At 32.8% G+C, this 22,872-nt stretch overlaps 3 protein-coding genes and 1 long non-coding RNA gene across 7 annotated transcripts; all 4 read right to left on the bottom strand.

Moving 5' to 3' along the window:
- Positions 1-1,601: 1,601 nt before the first annotated feature.
- LOC133669154 (F-box protein SKIP24) lies at positions 1,602-4,882 on the bottom strand. 2 transcript variants are annotated; one of them, XM_062089191.1, is made up of 5 exons: positions 4,540-4,882; positions 4,268-4,441; positions 3,808-3,970; positions 3,572-3,713; positions 1,602-2,000 (listed from the first exon to the last, which is right to left on the bottom strand). In XM_062089191.1, exons 1-5 carry the CDS (start codon positions 4,776-4,778, stop codon positions 1,981-1,983), a joined length of 738 nt encoding a protein of 245 aa, XP_061945175.1. In that variant the 5' UTR covers positions 4,779-4,882; the 3' UTR covers positions 1,602-1,980. The 2 variants fall into 2 exon arrangements, with proteins under 2 accessions (XP_061945175.1, XP_061945176.1); XM_062089192.1 differs by having other exon boundaries at positions 1,602-2,049; positions 4,540-4,879.
- Positions 4,883-5,965: 1,083 nt separating this feature from the next.
- Positions 5,966-8,931, bottom strand: LOC133668940 (presenilin-like protein At1g08700). 3 transcript variants are annotated; one of them, XM_062088951.1, is made up of 3 exons: positions 8,460-8,931; positions 7,076-7,834; positions 5,966-6,127 (listed from the first exon to the last, which is right to left on the bottom strand). In XM_062088951.1, exons 1-3 carry the CDS (start codon positions 8,797-8,799, stop codon positions 6,039-6,041), a joined length of 1,188 nt encoding a protein of 395 aa, XP_061944935.1. In that variant the 5' UTR covers positions 8,800-8,931; the 3' UTR covers positions 5,966-6,038. The 3 variants fall into 3 exon arrangements, with proteins under 3 accessions (XP_061944935.1, XP_061944936.1, XP_061944934.1); XM_062088952.1 differs by lacking the exon at positions 5,966-6,127 and adding an exon at positions 6,481-6,700 and having other exon boundaries at positions 8,460-8,930; XM_062088950.1 differs by lacking the exon at positions 5,966-6,127 and having other exon boundaries at positions 6,481-7,834; positions 8,460-8,929.
- A 9,510-nt stretch (positions 8,932-18,441) lies between these two features.
- LOC133669363 (uncharacterized) lies at positions 18,442-22,872 on the bottom strand. The gene is made up of 4 exons (XR_009833887.1): positions 22,559-22,872; positions 20,019-20,256; positions 19,590-19,679; positions 18,442-18,789 (listed from the first exon to the last, which is right to left on the bottom strand). It is a non-coding gene; the product is annotated as an uncharacterized LOC133669363 (long non-coding RNA).
- LOC133669362 (F-box protein At5g07610-like) lies at positions 19,809-22,559 on the bottom strand. Its single transcript, XM_062089462.1, has one exon. It carries the CDS (start codon positions 22,368-22,370, stop codon positions 21,180-21,182), a length of 1,191 nt encoding a protein of 396 aa, XP_061945446.1. The 5' UTR covers positions 22,371-22,559; the 3' UTR covers positions 19,809-21,179.

Raw genomic sequence — 22,872 nt, forward strand, 5'->3', positions numbered from 1 at the left:
CCTGTCACCAAAATTCATTCAGTAGCAAGCACCCCTTTAGTCTTTAGATTCCTATTGCCATTTGAGAAATAAGTTTCCAAAAGGATCAGTTGATTTAATTTTATATTTTTTAAAAAAAAAATAAAGATTTTTTCCTGGAAGATTTGAGAATTATATATATTATACTACTTTTTAATGCACAATAGTACCCTCTAAAAATATTTTATTTACATTTTGTCATATAATACACACACACACACGTGTCTTCATGTATGTATAGAATTTGAGTATATATCATTGTATAATACTTATGTTATAATTGTGATCATCTCATGACACTAGAAGAATTGGTTCGGTGATGAAGAAGAATGTATCTTTTTTTTTTAGTTTAAACTTTAGAGCTAGCATCTAGAAAAACATTATTAAAATCCTATGAATGTATTAAAGCAATATGAAGGGTATATTTTTAAAATTATTTTTTTAAAAAAAAAACATAATCTTAATTGATGTATAAACTAGTTTGAAAATATTACTTACAGGCAAAGTCTCTGTTTGTTTTTATGTTTTAAAAGTATTTTAAAAAAAATTTAAAAATATTTTCATTTTTTTTATTTTAAATTAATATTTTTTGATGTTTTTAAATTATTTTGATGTGCTAATATTAAAAATAATTTTTTAAAAATAAAAAAATTATTTTAATATATTTTCAAGTAAAATATATTTTAAAATATAATTGCAACCACAGTACATATATATCAAACGCTAAATAAATAAAAAAAACTGTCATCCCACCACCGAAATAATCTGGCACGAAGAAATGACCAAAAATTATATGCATTAGAGTGGTACCACCAAATTCGCCTGCAGGTATTTATGCGAGAGTTTACGCAGTGGGGGAGGCTTTTGCATTCAAGTTCACGCGGAGTGGAGTTAGCATTCATAACAAGACTTTTAATTCACAATTAAAGATTTTACTTAAAGAACTAATTAAACCACCACCCAACATTTGCAACAACAAAAAAATTATTTTTTTTTATGCTAATGCAATTCTTTTTACTTGCTACTGGGTTTGAATTAAATGCATTATACTTATGGATTATAAAAATTAAATGTACTAAATTGGTAGTCCCATCCCCTCTCTCTTTCTTGGCTGGATTTTACGAGGTAACATCCTCACGGGGTCGGCCATCAAGATTTTTATTTTTATTTTTATTTTCATCTTTTAACATAAGATGCCCCAAGGACAAGTTAACCAAACGAAATACTGTAACTCCACCAGTAGGAATCCCTAGAACTTCAGTGGTGTTTCTTGGATTACAAGGTAACAACAGCATCGTCTAAAAGGTTTTAAAGGGAATGAAAACCAGACAACTTACTAAAAGTTGAGTAAAGAATTGAGACATAGTGACAACGTAGCTCATCTTTCCCCTACTTCACAGCTTTCTTGGCAACCGCAGCCAACAATTAAATTCTCCGGTAGCTAAATTCTCCGTCAGATAGCTGTATGCCCATCAGGCAGGGGACAGCGAGCCTCATCCACGAGACCTGGGCTACTGCCTCGGTAGAAATGAAGTACTTGTTCATGTTGACAAGAATCAATGTCACAACACTGGCTTACGAAATTCAAGAAATCCACATCCTCTAACATTGTTCCTTTCATGGAGTATCAATAAACGACCCAACCTTGTGACCAAAAATAAAATCTAGCATGGCCCAGACAACAGGTTGAGTCATGTACATACAGATGATAACACCATGTAATGTTAACTTAATATATGAAACCCTAATCGGTTTCTACAACGATTTCCCATTCTCATGGACTAAGGATCAAGTCCCCCACTCAACATCTCCTGTAGCAAAGCTTGTCAAGAGCCCAGTAGAGAATCCAGTTCTGTAACTCTATCAAGGAGAAGACAGAGGACTGTACCAAATAGAGATTTTTCCATGGCAGTACCAGCCAGGCTGTTGGTTGTTTGTGAAAGCCTCCACTGCTTTGACGTTTTACCCTTGCTTTTCAGGAACTGGAGAAACAGTTAACAAGGCACTTAGAGATTGTTTTACAAGCAAGTCCTGCCAAAAAGAAATGTCAAAATATGGAATAGGCAAATTCATATTAGTAGGTTTAGTGAGTAAAAAAAATACACTATCTACAGACTACTATAGTTCATCGCTAATTTTCTCAACTGCTCAATATCATCATTTTTTTTTAGAATGTCAATATCCTCATAACAAAGCAATTTTTATGAGACACAATCCAACCAATATTGTTTTATTACAAAATTTAGTGGTCTTTGAGGTAAAGCAGTGAAGAGGAAAGTATGAAATTTGTTGTTCTGCTAAATGCCAATCACAAACTTTATCGATAATCTATGCAGTGGCAGTAGGCTGCCATAGAAGGGTTAATTTCATTAACATGGAGATAACTCATAACAGTAGTCTATCTCTAGGTTCAGCAATAATGACAGGATGATTTCAAGTATAGACTATTTTTCAAGTTTCTTGTCAAGATTAAATGTTAGTGCTTAAAAAGAGCAAAGAACCAGGGGCAGGGTGGAGAGCAGTAGAAAATTTCAGAAGGTCTTGATTAGGCCAGCCAAAGAGGTCTAAAAGGGAGTGTACCTACTTGTCAGTAGATCAAGCTTGACTTCTAAGCAAGTTAAACTAATTCTCGTTTGTTTAACAATAGAACTCAGTTCATGGTCATAAATCAGATAAAAAAAACTCTGAAACCTAACTCAATCAACATAATTTACATTCCAGTCCCATAAGCCTGAAAGCATTTAAATATAAGAAGAAAGAAAACAAAGGGGTCATCAATTTGTTCATTTGGGCAGACACTTAAATTGAAAACTCATTTCGCTAAATAAGTAAATAAGTAGCAGGTTGGAGCAGAGACTAATATTTTGAACGTGTGACAAAGCACATGTTCTGTTTTTCAGCTAAAAAAAAAAATAAGAAAGAAAGAAAACTGAATTATAATAGGAGGGTATAAATATCACTGGGCGTGGTATCAAAGCTGTGAACCTAACTGCAATAAGTGTTAGAAATGGATATTTGTGGTCAGTTACGATTTCCTTAAAGAATTTTTAATTCCTGGTGTCATTGCAGCAATCCCTGCAACATCCTTTGTTTTTCACCATTAAAACACTTTAGCAATTTTTATTTTTGCTCAAAACAAAAAGAATTATTAGCGCGCATCAATAACAACATTCATTCTAGTGGCAATTAAAAGAAGGAAGTTGAAAAGCAAAAGAATCCAATATGCATCTAAAGTAAACAAATGGAATACAGTGGAAAAAGGATTGATCGCAGGTCAAGAGCACAAACAAAGAAACTACAAATAGCAAATTCCCAATTCCCAACTCCCCCATAAAAAAAGATATAAAATAATCTAACAGTAACTGAAATGTCCAATGAAAGAGGATGAAGGACAGGGCAAAGATCAAGTTCAGAGAGTCAAAGCAATCTATAAGGGCTACCAATAACAGCTAACAAGACAACAAAGGGGTGAAGCAAAATGCTTTCAACTTGTTATTCAAATTACAAGCAACATTTTGTTCAAAATCAAAATGACAAAGTTTGAGGCTCTTACAGATAACAGATGTTTTCAACTTCTTCCTCTTTTTTTTATATTCCTTGTCACCACTACTTATCAACTTATGATCTCGTAATGGATGATATTTCATGGACGCCAACTGTTCCATTGCCAACTCAAGTCTCCGCTTCTCATCTCTCTGACATGAAAATGATCAGGAATTAGGAAAGAAAGCTTCCAATTTCTACTAAACTGATAAACTGACTACTACATAGAGAGAGATCAAAGTTTACATAAGCCTTATCAAAGCCTGATATCCGTTGCCTGCAAAGCTTAAGTTCCATCTCAAGTGAATGAACTCGAGATTCAACTGGAACAGCACTCTGCTCCACTATTTGCTTTTGCCTACCCCTAATAACTTCCGGCTGCCACACATTCAGAGCCACAGAAGCTTGCCTGAAGAAGGAAAAAAAAAAAAGAAAAAAGAACTCACATCCATGAATGCAAAAACTTCAAAGAGGAATATCCAAATCAATGAAATTGGGAAAGTAATAAACTGAAATCAAATGCTAAAGGACTGAAATGAGTTTGAGATTCAAACAAATTACAGGCTTCTGTTATTTGAAACAAATTGCTCTGCTATTCCATTTTTCTTTTATTTTATTTGTTTTTGCCATTAATACTCTAAAATCATTTGCAACATGACATTTAATTGTTCGAATACAAAACGAAGAAGGAAAAAGAATGATTTACCTGACCTTGTGTAAATTGGACAATTCAGCAGCCGTGGCTCTCATTTTCTCCGTCTCTTGACGCAATCCATTCTCAATTTCTCTTATTTTCCTTTCGAACTCCAAAACCTCACTCTCCTTTCTAAGCACCGCCCTTCTATGCGCCGCAACCTTCCTCGATTTCTCCCTCTCAAACCTAATCCCGAAAAAAAAACATTCATTAATTTCGAACAGTATTAAAAGCAAATTCATCAAGAAAAAAAACATAAGATTTCGATTTTGAAATAAGGATACTTGATTTTATAAGTTGATTTAGCTGATGCAGAAGTTGAATTGTTGGGGTTGGGGTTTTGTTGATTTGGAGAAGGGAAATCGGAGGAGAGGAGGAGGAGCCAAAGAGAGTTCTCAGCGGATAAACGGTGGAGGCGTCTACAGGAAATTGAGATGCAACACAGATCTTTGTAGTTCAATTTGGAATTTTGGATTCCCATTTCCAGAATTTGTCTCCATAGCTCGTCTGGTACACCTCCCATTATTTTTATTTAATTTTTAAAAAAATTTGTAGTTTTAACGGGTTGATACTCCTCCAGTCCTCCTCCTGCTTCTCTGATTGGGTAAACTTTATCTTACCCCCTTAATCTTTTTTAATGTTTTTTTCCAAGAGGTTCCATTATTAAAAGCTAATAAAATTTATCCTTTTCATTTTTTTTCTTCAATATTTATTTTTTTTTCTTTTCCAACTTTTACATGATGTTTCCCATATAAGAATAAACATATACTATTTCCCTACACTCTTCATTATCTTTCTCTTCCCTTCGCATTATTTCCCTCTTACAATTTATTAACTCATCTCTTCACTTTATTTCCCATATAGAAGTTCATATTCAAGCCCGGATACTTTATCACAGGGCACAACCATGACAAGACTAAATTCAATTTGAAGTTTTTATGATCTGAGCTAAAAAAAAATAAAAAAAAATATCCCATGTATAATTCACTCTCGCAAAACCCCCCCTCCCTCTCTCCCAGTCAACTCTTTTGAGCTTAAATGCAATTGGAAAGGTGGAGCTACCAAATAGGAGCTGCATCAAAACTTTAAATAAAATTGAGATTGGCATTGAAAGGCCCTTTTTTTAAAGAAAAAAAAAGAAGAGGGTTACAAGAGCTAAAATGGTGGACTTTGTTCTACTCCTAAGGTTGTGAATTCGGAAAGAAATGCATTTCATTGATAGTTTGAAGATACTTGCTCTACACTGCACAATATCAAACAGTGGATCGATACACATTCCAAATCCAATTAGAAGCTCAAAAAATAGGTCATCATGATTCGGCATTGATGAACTGATTTGGTTAAATCTCGTTCATTCATCATGGTCTAACCGGACCACAAATTATAGGTTCATAAAGCAAATGGATACACCTCAGTTTGTTTCCATAACAACTCCCTGTAAATCATCCTCCCATCCCAACCAAGGCCACTCATTAATGACTGCATAAATCTATCATCTCAAACATTCCTTCGCTCCAAAAGACATTCTCTCAAACAGGGAGAAGTTTCATATTTGATTTGCACAAATATGGGTATTTTCAGCTGCACTGCAGAGTATGACTTGTTTTTTTTCATTTACTGGCAAATGGGTTTGCATGATACTCCAAGGGAATAGTATCCTTGGTCTAGCTTAGCCAATGTTGCCATCTACAAACAGATGAATATCACATGTAAACCTTGAATGAATTTTCTAAATCACCAAGAATTTTTCGAGTCCTATGCATCTGTTACTGAAATTACAATTTCAGAAGTAGTAAAGGTTCATAAACATGTAACAGTGATGCAAATTCTCTTTCATCCACTTGTAATTGCTGTATGCCAAAAGCGTGAGAACTCCTCGCAAGAAAAGAGCAAAAAACCAAGAAAATTGCAAGCCATTAAATGGGTGATAGCTCATAGCTTTTTTGGTATTCAAATCATGCTAAAAAAAATTAACATGCCAGCAGTAACTCAAATACTAGAGTTTTCTCATTCAAAATCCTCAACTCATAATCTAACATTTCAGAACAAATATGTTGATTCTAATTCTATGCTATGAGCTTACCCAGTTTAAAGTTTAAAAAGAGGATATTAAGAAGATAGCAATAGCTTCAAAGACAGAGAACTTGGTTGTCAAGGTCCCATATAAGCAAAAGCACAAGCATATATGTGTGTGGGTCTGTTCAGAATTAAATGTGACATTGTAATTAAAATTAATTAAATTTTCCACATAGCATTTAAAATACAAGCTAAAAGAAGACAATAATGTCAACACAGTTCAGAAGTTCAGCATCAGAAAATATGTTCCGAATTTGACAAAGCTAACAACCTTAAACCTGAGTCAGATAACACTCGTTGAATTTACCAGTTACTTGACTTCGCTGCATTATCTAATCATGGACTAGAATCATGAGGACCTTGCATGACCTAAAGGAGTAGAAATTTCAGGGGTTAATACTTACAGCTATGTATCCAAAATTCATGTCTATTTGAAAATTTTCTTTGAACAGTAAAAATCTTCTTCTTATAAAATAGAGGATTAGAACATCATCAGGTGTGTTGCTGTCCCAACAATATAAGGTTCCATCAATAACCGGGTCAAGAAGTAAAAGATGACACCCAAAGCTATTGAAATAGGGAGAGCTGGCAGAGCCTGGCGCCACACTGACAACAAAATAAGGGTACAGCCAAGTCCAGAAATAATTGCAAGGTAACATGCATATACTGTCATCAGATCATACATTGCAGCCCTGCCCACAAGAACGCTGTAAAACACAAAATCTCCAAGACCAAGTTTAATACCTCTACTAGAAACGTCAGAATTCTCCAAGCCATCCCTCATCTGTTCCTCCCCATTCCTCATTTCTGGTGCACCAACAAGCGGAGACCTTTCCTCATCAACAACTATCTCAGAGTCACGAATTCCAACCACAGTTGAATACTCTGATGAGCTACTGCTAGATGAGTGCCTCTCATGCAAAATATCCACTGACAAGGACCTCCCCCCTTCATCTCTCCTTTGTACACCTTCCATGTTTCCAAAATTCGTATCCTGAATAACAGTATAGCCAGAATTTGCACGATTTTGATTCTCATTTTGATCCACGTTGTTACTTGACATAGCTTGCATCTCCACTGACCGAGAGTCCGAAACACCACCAACCAGAAGGTCCAAACTCCGACCCTGCACAATCCCATTTTGTGAAACTGTTGGACGAGCCTCATAAACCAATGCTGGAAGTTCCTCATCTCGAGTCTGAGCCAACTCCACCAACATCTTAAGTGGCCCACCAGGTGCCAGAACTGCCACCAAATCATATAGTGCCAAAGCTACCAGCAAAGCCCACGTAGTCCACTCTGGTAACTTAGTAAACCAAGCTGCCACAAATATCCCCAATGCCACCATATATCCTTGCCTCACAAAAATCGGTACCCCACTTGAAAACAATGACATTACGCCCACAATTGTAAAATTAAACAACAGAATAAAACAGGTAATTGAATCAACAGGAATTGAGAAATGCTGAATCATTGATAGAAAAATTGAGCCGCCCATTGTACCTGAGAAGCAGCAAGAACACAAAGCTAAGAAGAACACCTAAAATGGCATGTCATTAACAATCAAAAGTCCCAATAATAACTCACACAAATCATAATTGAGTCTAAAGGCATTGGAATATGCTAAATTGTTGAGAAAGAGGATCTATCCATCCATGAAATAACACAAAAACCAACAACAAAACACCATCACAAACACAAAATCAAGTCACATCTATGACATGACCGAACTGGTAACTGTACTAACATGCAATCATGAACTTGAAAAAGCAACAAGAAAATACATAAATCATTGAATCAAAGCGAAAATACATAAACCATTGAATCAAACCTTCAATCATGGATAACAAATATCAAACTACAAAATGAAATCTACAAACATTTCAAAAACCACCACATCAAACTAACAAAACACACTTTAGGAGCTACATCATAGACAAAATTTTCAGCCCAGTTGCCCAACTAAAAACCCAAAATAAACCCACGTCACTGAAATCAACAATCAGCAAGAATACAGAAATGAAGATTCAATACAATAAACTCACAAGATAATTCAAAAAATGTAACATAATTAACTTCACAGCCCCGTAAAAAAAATATACACGAACAGTCGAAGTATGAAATGTACCTAGCACGAAAAAAGCCGAGAACCGCATGTAATTCTTCAAGAATCCAGTACAATTGTAATAATACAAGAGAACAAGAAAAAAAGTAACCACGGCAATGAGAATAACAAACACGAGCGCGTTTAAAAGAGCGCCCTCGAATTTCTGGGAGGTTGAGTCGGAGGAGCTCTCGAGGTAGACGAGGTTAGCAGCGGTGCGGATCGGCGGAGCGGAGGCCGCAGAGAAGGGGTTCGAAGAGGAGAGAGAGTAGACGATGAGAACAACAAGGAGCATGCAGATTGAGACTGGGGACATGACGCCAATAATTTCGACACCGATTGAATCTAAAATGCTCGACTGCATTTTTTTGGTCTTGGGATTTCGCCGAGCAGGTTATGGGTGTGGCTTTTTGTGAGGGATTGCATTCGTCAAAGATGTAGATAGTATTTCACTTCACAGCTAGTCTTCTGTAGATTTGACATTTTTAAGCAATGGGTAAAATGTTTCCTTGTGTTTGGCCACTTTTGCTTTTTGGTTTTTTTATTATTATTAATATATATGTTGTAATATTTTTAATTTTTTTATTATTATAAATGTCTGATTCATGTTGGATGTACCTCAATTAATTTTATAAACTCTAAAATTAATGATTAAAAATCTAATTAATTAATTACACCACTCTAAATTAAATTTTAACCCTTATTAGTTGATTGTGTTATTAGTTGATTGTGTTATTGCGAGAAATTATTACACCAATATAATTTATCACTTAAAATTTATAGACCAAACAAATATAAATTTTCTCTTACATTGTTAAATCTATTCATACTAAAAGCGTCAACAATTATTTGTTAGGCTTGTGTTATTTCTAGAATAAAATTGAATTTGAGCACCTTGTTGAAATCAACACAATTTATTTTATAATAAACTTTAAGATAATATAATGAAGTGAATATATATAGCTTGAAATTATGTAACCGTTTATCAACATGGATTAGTAGATGAGTTAAGTGGACCGCCATATGATTTATTCTGAGCTAAAAAATTATTAATATAAAAATATGATATTCAAGTAATGCCACTATATTTTAAAGAATAAAAAAATTTTGTAACTTGAGATTAACGACTAGGTCCAATAACTTGTGTAGGTTTGTGTAGTTTTTTAATTTTATTATTTAGTTTTGGATTGTTTGAAATTGAATTTTTTAATATATTTTTTTATATAAGTATTTTTTTTATGCATGTCATCATAATCATATTTTCTTTATAAATTTAGTCTATTTACTATTATTTTTTTATTATATAATTAAATGAAATCATTAAACATGAAAAGAAAAAAAGAATATAGAATATAAAATGATATAACGCTCGTGTAAATATTTTAAACTAAAACACAGTTAAATCATTAAGAGGTGTAGGCTCTGATGCTTGTGTAAATCCTTTTATATTAAAATCCATGTAAATATCCAAAATTAAGGGTGATTATTTTCGGTTCGGTTTGCTTTTTATTTACAAAACTAACTAAATTGAATTTTATTTAAAAAAACCAAAACCGAACCGAAACCGGTTCCAATCGACCGGTTTCGGTTTGGTTTGATTCGGTTATTTTGCAAAAAAAACCGAAAAAACCTGTATTGTTTTTTAGGCTGTTTTTTAGCTTTCTGATGGGATTGTAATTGATGTTAATATTGTATAATTTTATTACAAGATTCTAGAATATATTTAATTTTTTTGACACTAAATATTCATTTATATTACATTATTAGTGCTAATATTGTGTTCAATATGTTGCAAGCCTTCCTAATCATATTGTGTTCAATATGCTGCAAGCCTTTCTAATATTTTTTTGGAGTAAAACTCCTACATCAAAGTTTAAATAACACACAGACCAAGTTAAAATTTAAATTACAAAGCATTGCCTTCAAAAGGACTTAAAAAAATAAAAAACCTTATCATAAAGCATTTCATGCAAAAAAATATAAATATACATCATCCCAATCGAAAAACATATCAAGGACATTGCACTTTATTCTTTAATACCATTGACATCAAAACCTGAAAAAAAAAAAAAACGTGTTAACAACCATAATTTATATGAGAATGATAAATTATAAATTTGTTTACACTATACAAATCAAACAGTGTTTTTACATAATTGACTCCAATACAACAAATGTCTTTTTCAAAGAGTTACATCTCTATCAAAGTTCAGCAGTTATACCAGATTATAATAAAGAAAAAGGTGGGGAATGAAAACAAATTATTCTTCTTCAAGGTCAGAAACTGACTTTATACCAAATTCACAAACTTTATACTGTCTATAATTGCTAGCAAATTAATCACTAAAAAAATACCTCTTTTTTCTCATAATCAAAACAGTTTCTTAAGGTCCTTTTTTGCTTCCATTAAAGGAAAAGCAAAAAAGTTCTAACCTTTGAATATCATGCTTTCACCCTTTTTACTTTTTGCTTCACCTGACCAACAAAAGAACATAAAAAAACAACGAAACCCAGAATTCATACTTTGACTCTCTTATTAATTCTTATCAGTTTCCAAGCAACCAAGCAAAGTTTCTAGCTTTAACAAAATTACTCTTAAATTTAAAAACATATAAGGAAGAAAAAGAAAAAGAATACTTAATCTTGAGGAACTGGTTAAAGAGAGGCCTGAAGAGAATATATAATGAATCTTAAAAAAGCCTGAGAAATTTTGACAAATGGATCAAACTGAATTAGAAAAAGGTAAACTTGTTAACAAGAACAACAATAATAATGTTGACAATCTAGTAGAGAAAATGAAAGAAATATCAAAAGTAAGAGGGAGAGCACCAGAGAAATAAAATTGTTGTTTGCAAAGAGAAGCAAAATATGAGACCAGCCGCAGAAGTGACGGTCTCAGACTCACAGAAGACAAGTGAAAAGTATCTCAAGGTTTCTCCGCTTCTTATTTCAAAATATCGCAAAAATTCAACGCTCTAAAAAAAAGGCCGGAAGGCCCCAGATCTACCAGTTTGCAAGATGAAGATTGAAAACTTGTTAGACGAATAGATCTGGCCATGAAGTTTTGTATAGTGATGGAGAAATCATTTTTTATCAGGCTGAGAGTGTGAGAGATTGAGATTTGAGAGTTGTGAGATTTGTGAGGGCTGGGGGGGCAGCTTGTGATGCGAAGTAAGGAGATGCTAGGATGTAAAATTATAAAGCGCTTTTATAGTATTTTTTTTTTAATTGAACCGGTTTGGTTCGGTTTTTTTGGTTTCAGGCTTATAAAACAGAAACCGAACCAAACTGGTTGGTTTTTTAAAAAATCTAATCGGTTTAATCGGTTTTTTTCACTGTTCGATTTTTTCGGTTTAATCGATTTTTCAGTTTTTTCGCTCATCCCTATCCAAAACAATCAAATTCAAATCGGATCTTTCAATTCCGTACTAAATGTGTATTTGGAAGTGTGGCAGCGGTTGCGTTTTAAAGTGTTTTTCATCTAAAAATATATTAAAATAATGTTTTTTTTTATTTTTTAAAAATCATTTTTAACATCAACATATCAAAACGATCTGAAAATATAAAAAAATTAAATTTAAACAAAAAAATTGAATTTTTATGGAATACAGTTTGCACGTGTTCCCAAACGGTCTTTAAATCCACATGTTAAACATGTTTATCCATGGTCCAAAAAGGAAATTCATACATCCCATTTTGCAAATCAACGATGGAAAAAAAATTATGAATTGTAGTTCGAGAATAGTCGAGAAGGGGGTTTCATGTTTTTACTGTATCACTAGAAACATTTCACTCTGGAGTCTGGACTGACACAATGAAATTATTAATTTGCCTCTCATTTAAATAACAATTAACCTTACCTAAGAGGTTATTATGGTCCTTTTGTTTTACATGAACAATGACAATACTAGTTGCTCCCAGAGATTAAAAAAAAAAAATTACATGCCTTTAGTCCAGGTGTATTATCAGTTTTTTATATTTTAGACCCAAACGATGTCAAAAATGTATTGAGATATCTTTTTTTGGTCCAATAATGAAATGTCAGGTTTAGACCCAAAGGTTATTCATCAACTAGAAGTAAAAAATAGGGTTAGACTTGTAAAATAGGCTCAACGTGGCTAGTAAAAAATAGGGTTAGACTTGTAAAATAGGCTCAACATGCCTTTCTTCCTAAACTCATTTCATAAATTGTTGTCGAAGTTAACAAACTTATAAAAATAGGTTTTATTCATGAGGTCAAGTATCCTACTTGGATTTCAAATATCGTGCTAGTGAAAAAAAAAAAAGATGTCAAATCCATGTTTACATGAATTTTAGAGACCTTAACAATGTTTATCTTAAAGATGACTTTCCACTTCCAATCACTAAGATCATGGTTGACGCTATTATAAGCCATAAGAGGTTAAATTTTATGGATGGTTCATCGAGTTATAATTAAATTTAAATGGCACCTGAAGATGAAGAGAAGAAAGCTTTTTAGAATCCAAAAGGAATGTTGTTATAAGGTCATGCCTTTTAGCTTAAAGAATACAGATATCACTTATCAAAAGGAGATGAAAAGAATTTTGTATGACATGTTTCACCAACACGTTAAATGCTATGTTGATGGCCTTGTGATGAAGTTAAAGGAAATAGAAAATCAATTACAAGATCTTTGTCTAGTGTTTGAACAATTATGTTGATTCTACCTAAACATAATGTTTTTGGTGTATCCTTAAGCAAACTCCCAAGGATTCATAGTTTGATATCGAGGAATTGAGATTGTTTAGTCTAAGATTGATGATATCCTAAAGATGTCGAAGCCATGAAACATTAATAAATTGAAAAGTCTCCAAGAAAAATTAGCCTATATACGAAGATTCATTTTTAACTTAGCTAGTAGATGTCAACCATTTACTTGTTTTATGAAGAGGGATGTGTCATTTCATTTGGATGAAACTTGCACTAATGACTTGAACAAAGATCAAATAATATTTGTTTAATCCATTAGTGCTACAAGCACTAGTACCAGGATAATATTTTATTCTCTATATTATTGTTGAAACATGTTCATTGGGAGTGCTATTGGTGTAATAAAATGATGAAGATAAAAGGAGTGTTTTCTACTATATAAATAGGACTTTACATGGGGTTGAACTAAATATACTATATACGTATTACTTTAAATGGGCCTGAACTAAATTTTTCTCTAATAAAGAAGACATGTCAGGCTAATGTTTGTCATAAAAAATTGAAGGCATTATCTTCAAGCATATTCGATGTGGTTAATCTCTCAAGTCAACCCTATCAAATACATTATCTTAAAGTTATATTTATAAGGAAGATTAGTAAAATAAGTGTTATTACTTTTAGAATTTGAATTTTTTTTATGTCTCATAAAAGACAATCAAGGAGCAAACATTAGCTGATTTGCTCATCAATCATCATGTTCTTGATGAATGAGAGGTTTTTTAAGACTTGTCTTATGAGAACATTTTTCTCACTGAAATGTCAGAACCTTGAAAAATATTCTTTAATGGTGGCATCATGACTAAATGGAGTTGGCGCCAGGGTAATTTTACCACACTCGAAGGAGAAGTCTTGTAATTCACTTTCTCGCGTATTGAATGTTGTTCCAACAACATGGTTGAATATCAAGCTTTGGTTATTGAGTTAGGGATGACAGTGAATATAAAGATGCTTTATATTAAAGTGTTTAGAGACTTTCAATTAGTTATTAAGAAAATCATTTCACTTTATAATATCAAGAATCTATAACTCCTTTCATATCACAAGTACACATTGAAACTAAAGACATCACTTGATTGCATTACTTTGTAGCATGTACTATAAAAGAAGAATATGTTAGCCAATGTCATAGCAAATATGTCATCAATACTAGCATCATATAGTGAAAAAATCAAGGTCCCTATATGTTAAATATGGATGGTTCCACCAATAATGAGTGATGTAGATGAGAAAGAATAATTGAGTGTGGTTTTTGTCTGTGAAATTGAAAAAAAAATAGACCATTACCAACTGCTTATCAACTATTTAAAATATAGTAAACTACATAAATATCTACACCACAAGATAGTGGTTAGGTAAAGAGCTTTTCACTTTTTATACTTCTAACGCATTCTTTGTCAATGTTATTTTGATGGACTTTTTTACATCATCTTTGAGAATAAAAACCTATAAAAGCTATAAAGGAAACAAACTTTGGAATTTATGAAGCTCATCAATTGGGTCATAAACTTCTCTTTCAAATCAAGATAATTGGATACTATTAACCTATAATGGTGAAAAAATGCATTGATTATGCTATAAAATACCAAACTTGTCAATTTCATCCTAATTTGATCCATCAACCATCTGAGCCTTTACATATGATAGTTGCTTCGTATCCCTTGATGCTTGGGGACTTGATGTTGTAAGGTCATTATAAAAAATCCTACGGGCATCTTTACATATTGGTCATGACCGATTATTTATCAAAATGGGTTGAAACTGCAACATTAAAATATGTTAATAAAAAGATAATTATGAATTTTATTTAGGAAAACATCATCTACCATTATGAGATATTAAGGAATATCATAACTAACAATGAAAAGAAGTTCTACAATATAACAACGAACAAGTTGTGTGCACAATTTAGTTTTAAATAACATAATTCATCTATATACAATGCTCCAACTAATGGTTTGGTAGAAACATTTAATAAGATATTATACTAAATTTCTAAAAAAATGGTTAATCGCTTAAAAAAGGATTATCATGATAGAATTAAAAAAAAAACACTATAGGCTTATCATACTATATTCAGAATGTCAACTAAAACTGCTTTATATTCTTTGGTATATAATGTCAAAATTGTTCTTCCATTAGAATATCAAACTCCATATCTAAGATTCACAATCCAATAAGGACTCTCTAAACAATGTTCATCTACATCTCAAAGAACTTGAAACATTAGATGAAAAGTGTTTCAAGACAAAACAACATTTAAAACGCTATGAAGTTTGACTTTATAGGGCTTTTAACAAGAAAGTGTGATTATGCTGATTTCAAGTTGAAGATCTCATCTTGGCGGTACAACATTAAATAAATATGTCAAAACATATGGGCAACAAGTTCTTCTTCAAATAGGATGGACCTTATGTGGTTCAACAAGTTCCTCTCTAAATCATCAATGAGAATGAATTGAAGATTGAGCCTATTAATAGTAAATTCATAAAAAGATACTATGTTTGAGACCTAACGTAGCTCCTAGCTCACATGAGCTAAAATTATGGATGATAAAAAAGATAAATTAAATTATGATATGATTTAATCCTTTAACAACAAAGGTATGTATACAACTTGAAACTTGTTTCGAGCATAGTCACATAAATGTTTTCAACTAAAAATAATATTTTAAGTTGCATTGTGACTTGATCCTATATCCATAAAGGTACGTAGGCAGTTTAGAAATTATTATAAGTTAAATTGCATCTCCCCTTAAAACTATCATGATCTATATAATTGTTCGCATGGTGGAAAAAAAAAATAACCTAACAACACAACCATAACATAAAAGCATAGTAACAAAATCACAAGTCCAATATTGTTTACAAGTCTAAAAAAAATATAAGAAGAAGAAGAAAAAAATTTTGAAAACTACCTTAATCAAACATGTAAAAGAAAAATCTACTCGTGTTTAATAGGAAGTTGCGAATCATCGAACTTGACGGTTTGTTAAAAGTAGCAACCGTTGATTCATCAAAAGTAGCAATCATTAAGAAACGGTGCGTCAAGCTCTATAACCATTAAGAAATGGTTTGTTAAGCACCACAACCGTTGAGTAATGATTTATTCAACACAATAATTATTGAGAAATGATTTGTTAAAGCTTCATAATTATTGAGTAATGATTCATCAAACGTAACAACTGTTGTGAAATGGTTTGTCAAGCTCCATAACTATTGAGTAACAACTTATCAAACATAATAACTATTGAGAAACGTTTCATTGAGAATCACAACCAGTGAGTCAAGGTTTTTTAAATGCAGCAACCATTAAGAAATGGTTCATTAAGCTCCATAACCATTGAGAAACAATTCATCAAGCACCATAAATATTAAGTAACAGCTTGTCAAACACAATAATCATTGGGAAATGGTTCGTTGAGCACCATAATCGTTGAGTAATGGTTTGTTAAATGCAGAACAATTTAGAAATGGTTCATCAAACTCCACGGCCATAAAGAAATGGTTTGTCAAGCTCCATAATTGTTGAGTAACTTCTCATCAAACACAACAAGCATTGAGAAATGGTTTATTGAGCACACAACCGTAAAGAAACGATTCGTCAAGATCCATAAAAAGAAACAATTCATCTAGCACTACAGGAGTTGAATAACAGTTCATCAAACACAATAACCATTGAGAAACCGTTTGTCAAGCTTCACAACTATTGAGTAACAACTTCTCAAATGTAGCAATTGTTGCGAAATTATTGGTTAAGCTCCACAACTGTTAAGTAATGATTCTCCATATGCAGTGACTATTGAGAAAATGCTCTCCAAATGAAACAATAATTGAGAAATAGTTTACACACCAAATCCCATGAAAAAAATAGCATCTGTTAAGAAACGGTTCACAACCCAAATCCTGGATGAAATTCTTCCCACAAATCAACCTTAATTTCTATAATGACTGGCAAGATTATGAGCACAAGCATCGTCATCTGTTAACCCCATTTTGGAGAAAAATTGTCAAAAATACTTTGGTCTATAGATACTTGAACTTCAAATAAGTCAAGCATGTCATTGAAGAACTTTGTTGCACCATTACGGGAAATAAATTCTTGCATTAGATGATAGAAAGTGTTATACAGACTCCCTACTACTGGATCAAAACAAAGGAAAAAGTTTGTTGGTTTATCAGTAGGGTTTTGGATTAATGCTTCAGAATGATATATATTAACAAATCGATCAACATAAAATTTGATAAAGAAAGCTTTAGAATATGGTGGTGTTTGGTTGGCTGGCAAAATACTCTAATCTTTACAAATATATAACTTCGTCTATGGTAAAAGAGATGTTATTTTGAATTGGAAATGAAGTTACTGGAAAAAAAAATATAAACACACAAGAAAAGAGGAAAAGTAAAGTAAAAGAAAAACAAGTTATGAGATTCGACATACCTATTGGAAATAAATTTTAGCTGATGGCCTACATTGTTTGTAAGAGAAAACAAGGGGGTAATGTGATTTTTTTATAGCCACGCTGGACTTTGGCCTGATTAGAAGAAACAATTCCAATCATATAAGAGAAATTTGATTAAATTTTCTATTTATAAAAAACTTTCCTCTTAGTAAATTCATCTCTCACCAGCAATGCATTAAACATGAAAGAAATTGATAAATTTTGAATGCACAGAAATTGAGATAAAAAAAGAAAAGGGAACTGATGTTTATCCTTATCCATAACTTATCAACTACTAGTTAGAGTTGGAGACACATTGTCCATTGGATTCAAGACGATGAAACCTTCAAAACAGAATTATACAATAACCATTTTTTAAGAAAAAAAAAGTTTTATAGGCAAATCAAAATTGCTAGTTACTATTAATGCATAAGAGAAAATTTTATGATTTTCGCTTTGCTCCTTAAAATCTGCAATTGCTTCAAATCCAACAAGAAATTTTGATTATATTATTTGATTTAATTTAATATAAATTAGTCATTAAATTTTCAATTTTGACAATTATAATTTACTTTCACAATGAAATATATCTATATTAATTTATTATAAAAAATTAATATGATCAAATCAAATTTTAGTTGAAATAATATATTCAAAGTATAAAAATCTCTTAACCTTATTTTTCAAGTTGTGTCCACTTAAAATTTATTTTAAGGTAAAGTGAATTTGTTTTGATATAGCATATGTAAAAACAAAAATTTTCTACTAATCAAATTTCACTGCGTGTTATTTTTATTTTATTTTCACATAAAAATAAAGTAAAATTGGAATAAATGATGAAAAATAAATAGATCTTTATATATTTCTTGGTGAATAGAAGGTTGATACATGATTTGTATATTTAAAATATTTTATCATAAATACAAGATCCTATAAATAAGAATCAACCAATAAAAAAAAAATATCATATGACATTGACAAAACACTTGAGTGCCCCTACAAGTCTCTATAAATAAAAGGTCTCACCCTAGATAAAGGGAAAAGAATTCTTAAAGATATAAAATTTCATTCAAGACAAACTCTTCAAGTAATAAAGCTCTTCCAAAAACTCTTAAGCCTCCTTCATTTATATTTGAAGTCTATAAAGAACAGAACTCTCAAGCCTTCTTCATCTATACTTGAAGTCTACAATAAACAAAATTTAGTTGGATCAAGCCTAAATACCTCATAAGAATTTTTCAAAATCATAAGAGTTCTTCAAAACACTTTGAAGATAAATCAAAGATACTTTTCAAAACATCAAATCAACAGATCTCGCTCTACAATACACACTTAAATTTATGTTCTAACAAAGCACAAATCTTGACTTGATTACCATAAATCAAATTCAATGAAGTAATTGGATGATTGTTTTATAGTTATATATTTTAATAAAATCTTGTTTAATTTTCAAGTACTCAAAATTATGTTGATAGTTTGACTAACAAGAAGATTAAGTTCTATTCAAAACAAAAATCATCAATAAATTAAAGTGGCAAGTGTTACAAATTAGTTGGAGTGCATATGATTAATAAGAAATAAGATGTCTACAGATAGAAATTTAAATTGTATTAGAATTCATAATATAAACTTTTTATATTTTATAAACAATTTGTATAAGCTTTGAGTTAGAAGTTTATGAAACTATGATGGCCAACTCTATATATGTAATTTTATTCACAAGCTTTTATGCAATTTATCTCTTTCCTTTTTAGTTCTTCTCTACCTTTTACTGCTTTATTTGTCGTTACCTTATTGTTTATTTCTTTGGTGCACAATGATTGTTGAGCTTGGTTTAGAAGTAGAATCCTAGACTCTATTTGATTTGTTTAGTTCCTAATTATAATTTCTCCATATTGGAAGGAAAAAACGAAGAACAAATAGCATTTTATCAAGAAATCAATGGTTGATCAGCAACTTGGTGTTAGATCGATCATCACAACTACCTGTCTAGGGTCTGATACCTACGCAAAGGATCCTTGAGAAAATTCTGAATTAAGAACCGGAGTACACCATTGCAGATATGGCAACTCTAGCTGCAACAAGATAAATGATGGGTGAGTACACCATTGCAGATATGGCAACTCTAGCCGCAACAATATAAATGATGGGTGAGTACACCATTGCAGATATGGCAACTCTAGCTGCTACTGAAATCCACTCAGTTTTCCAAGTAAATGATGGAATTACCATTGAACTACAACACAATCAGAATTTTACACAACATAGAAAATACACAGTGGATCTTTGAGCCTAGAAGCATAATTATCTAAATTACGAGCGAACAAATGACCAGCCATTTCTTATGAGCAAGGAACATAACATACATCATAGTGGGTGACAAATGATTTAGAGAGAAAGTGTTTACTGATTACCATTCCCAGGCTAGAGAGCTGCTCATGAAGAGACGCTGGCATGACTTTGCAGATGACCATCTTAGTGAAGAACAAGGCCACCATGGGCAACGTATGCTTGGCATGAATGGATTGATAGAAGACTGCGAAATGCTAAACCAGCCATAATCACCTTTATAATTGTGGAAAACAATACCAGCATCTGCACTGCCTTCAGTTTTGCATGATGCCATAAGCCATTAACATTGATCTTCACGATCTGTCCCATATGAGACCAATAGGATACAGAATCAAACAGAGATGACAGCTGACTGAAAAGGTTCACTACATTAATGAGCACAAGAAAACGCGAAGGCAACAGTTTGATGGCTCTTTCACTGGCTTACCGTGACAAACAATTTTTGTTCCCAGTGCAACCTAACAGAAAAATCCAAATAGCCTCAAGATGATGATCTAGATGAGACGATTCCATCACGAGATAAAAATGACCAACAGCAGATGTTGCCATCCACAAAACGTAATCACCAATATCAGAAAGCAACCAAGCTGCTTTAACATGTGAGCACAACCAAAGAGGAGAAAGGACTGAGGATTAATAGTAACTCTGTTACTTACAACCCTCCTAAGTTAAAATGGCAAGACAAGCCCGCCCCATGAAGTTTCAATTTAGAGGTGCCTATAAATGAGCTTTGTCTGGATACTGTGACGGCTTAGGGGAACATCTTAATTTCTCATCTGCAAAGACCTCTGGCTTGCATGACATAGTATGCTTTTGTACTCAGACTCACTACTGAACCGAAATATATCTTAAATACCCAATAGCGATTATGTTACTATACAAATTAAAGCTGCAATGTTATCATCATTCAACAATTTTTGTATCCATAAAACTTAATACATGTATGAATTAGAGAACATCCAAAACTATAAGTGAGCTTTGCAAAAGGGGAAATATATCTGATACTAGCTGGTACTAAAATTTGGGAAGCCTGGTTGTCATGATAAAACTAGCTTCTCTTTCACCATATGATAAAAGCCAGGTCACCAACTTGGATGGTCATATGCCAAGCCCAGGTTTTGGAATGCTTTGGCATCTCCGCTCAAAACCAGAAATTTCAACATTGCAGAATTGCATAACAATCAACATGATGATTGGAATACCAATCAGTGAAAGTGTTATGCTCAAACACAAACAAGGGACTGAAAGTATTGAAAGGCATCATGCCCTTCATAACCCAATTCAGCAGGAAATTCAAGTCCTGGCTCTAAAACACTAAGCATCTTCAATGTACCATCGAAAACATTCAAGGACACGGATATACTGTCAACTGATATCACAACCTTCAATTCTTCTTCCTTTTCAGCCAGAAGAACATTCAATATTGAAAATGTATCAAACTTTTGTTTAGGAAATGCCCTTTTCATACTATGAAGACTCACACGGTGCAGAAAAGACCATCCAGAATAATCAGAAGCCATCTCCCAAACATCAAATCCAAAGATGAAACAGCGTCCTATGCCTGCCAAGTGCAAACGGCCCCTTGATTCCCCAAAGTACATCATTTCCCGAAATCTGTTTACAGTCGAAAATATAGGAGGCATTGGCATTATCTTCAAACTTTCAGTATTTACATCGAAATACAATGTGGTTTGTTCATAACTGCACCAATGAATAGCATCATTGCAGAAAACCCCATTTACAAAACCATACAAAGTTGGTGCTTCCAAAGAGTTTTGCAAGAAGCTCCAAGAGTTGGTACGTGAGGAATATAGATAAATTTGGGGATTTTTAGAGACTCGATAATCAACATGAAGACAAATGATCTTGTAGTGATGTGATTTTAAGGGATCAAAGGCCAAACCATAAAAACTTGAATATGTTTTAGAATTCCCGAATTTAGGAACGGGAAAAGAAAGAGTCTTAAATTGCTTGGTAGTGGGATTACAAATAATGCCCTTGAGTTCAGAACATGCATCATCAAAACCACAGCCATAGAAGATGGACATACAAAGGATCAATCCGTTGCAAGAATTCTTTATCTTGAGCCGATAGTTCGGAGACACATTCAAATAGTCAAAGACTGCAGCTTGAGAATAAGAAGATGAATCATCACCAATGAGAGGGATGAACTGGAAAGTCGGAGTGGATGAGTAAAAGTTGTTGAGCAGGAGAGCATTGGGTGTGGGGTTCGGGACTCGTTGGTGGCAAGCATGCCAGATACAGAATTTGGGGTCAGAAATTAAAGAGAGCCACTGTTTTGATACGCACTTGAATTTCAGGAGAGGTTTTGCAGGTATTCGGATGAGAATTTCGGTCAGAAGGTCTTGGTTGCTGGCAATTATTTCCGCCGAAGATAAAGAAACACGCTTCATATCTAAAAATTTTGGTTTTTTGATAACAAATACAGAATTTGGTGTGAATTTCGTTTTATCTAACAGGCTGATGTCATTCTCTTATAAAGATAGCAACTTCAACAAAAACCCAGATCCCAGAATGCAATAAAATTCAAAACCAGAGATTTGGACAATATATAATCAACTAAAAGTGAAGACCCATTTACCAAAAAAAAATATTTAGCTTCATCTCTGAACTGTTTCAAGCTGGTGGAAACATGAGCGTCGTAAAGGCTGCAATTACTTAAACAGCAAACCGGTCTTCTCTCTGATTTCTGTTCCACTCCAAAACGTGAAGTGCTTGCTATCTCCAGCAGTATGAGGTTCTTAGCAAACCCCCTCAGGCTTTCAGGGCTCGCTCTTGAGGGTTGAGGCCGATGCTTTCAGTTACAGTGAAACCATGAGAGCAATTCTTGTTTTTGCAGACAATATTTCTTGATTGTCTCTCCGTCTCTCTATTTTGGTAAGCTACAATTTTCAG

The sequence above is a fragment of the Populus nigra genome, chromosome 12 (genome assembly GCF_951802175.1).
Source record: "Populus nigra chromosome 12, ddPopNigr1.1, whole genome shotgun sequence".
NCBI lineage: Eukaryota > Viridiplantae > Streptophyta > Magnoliopsida > Malpighiales > Salicaceae > Populus > Populus nigra.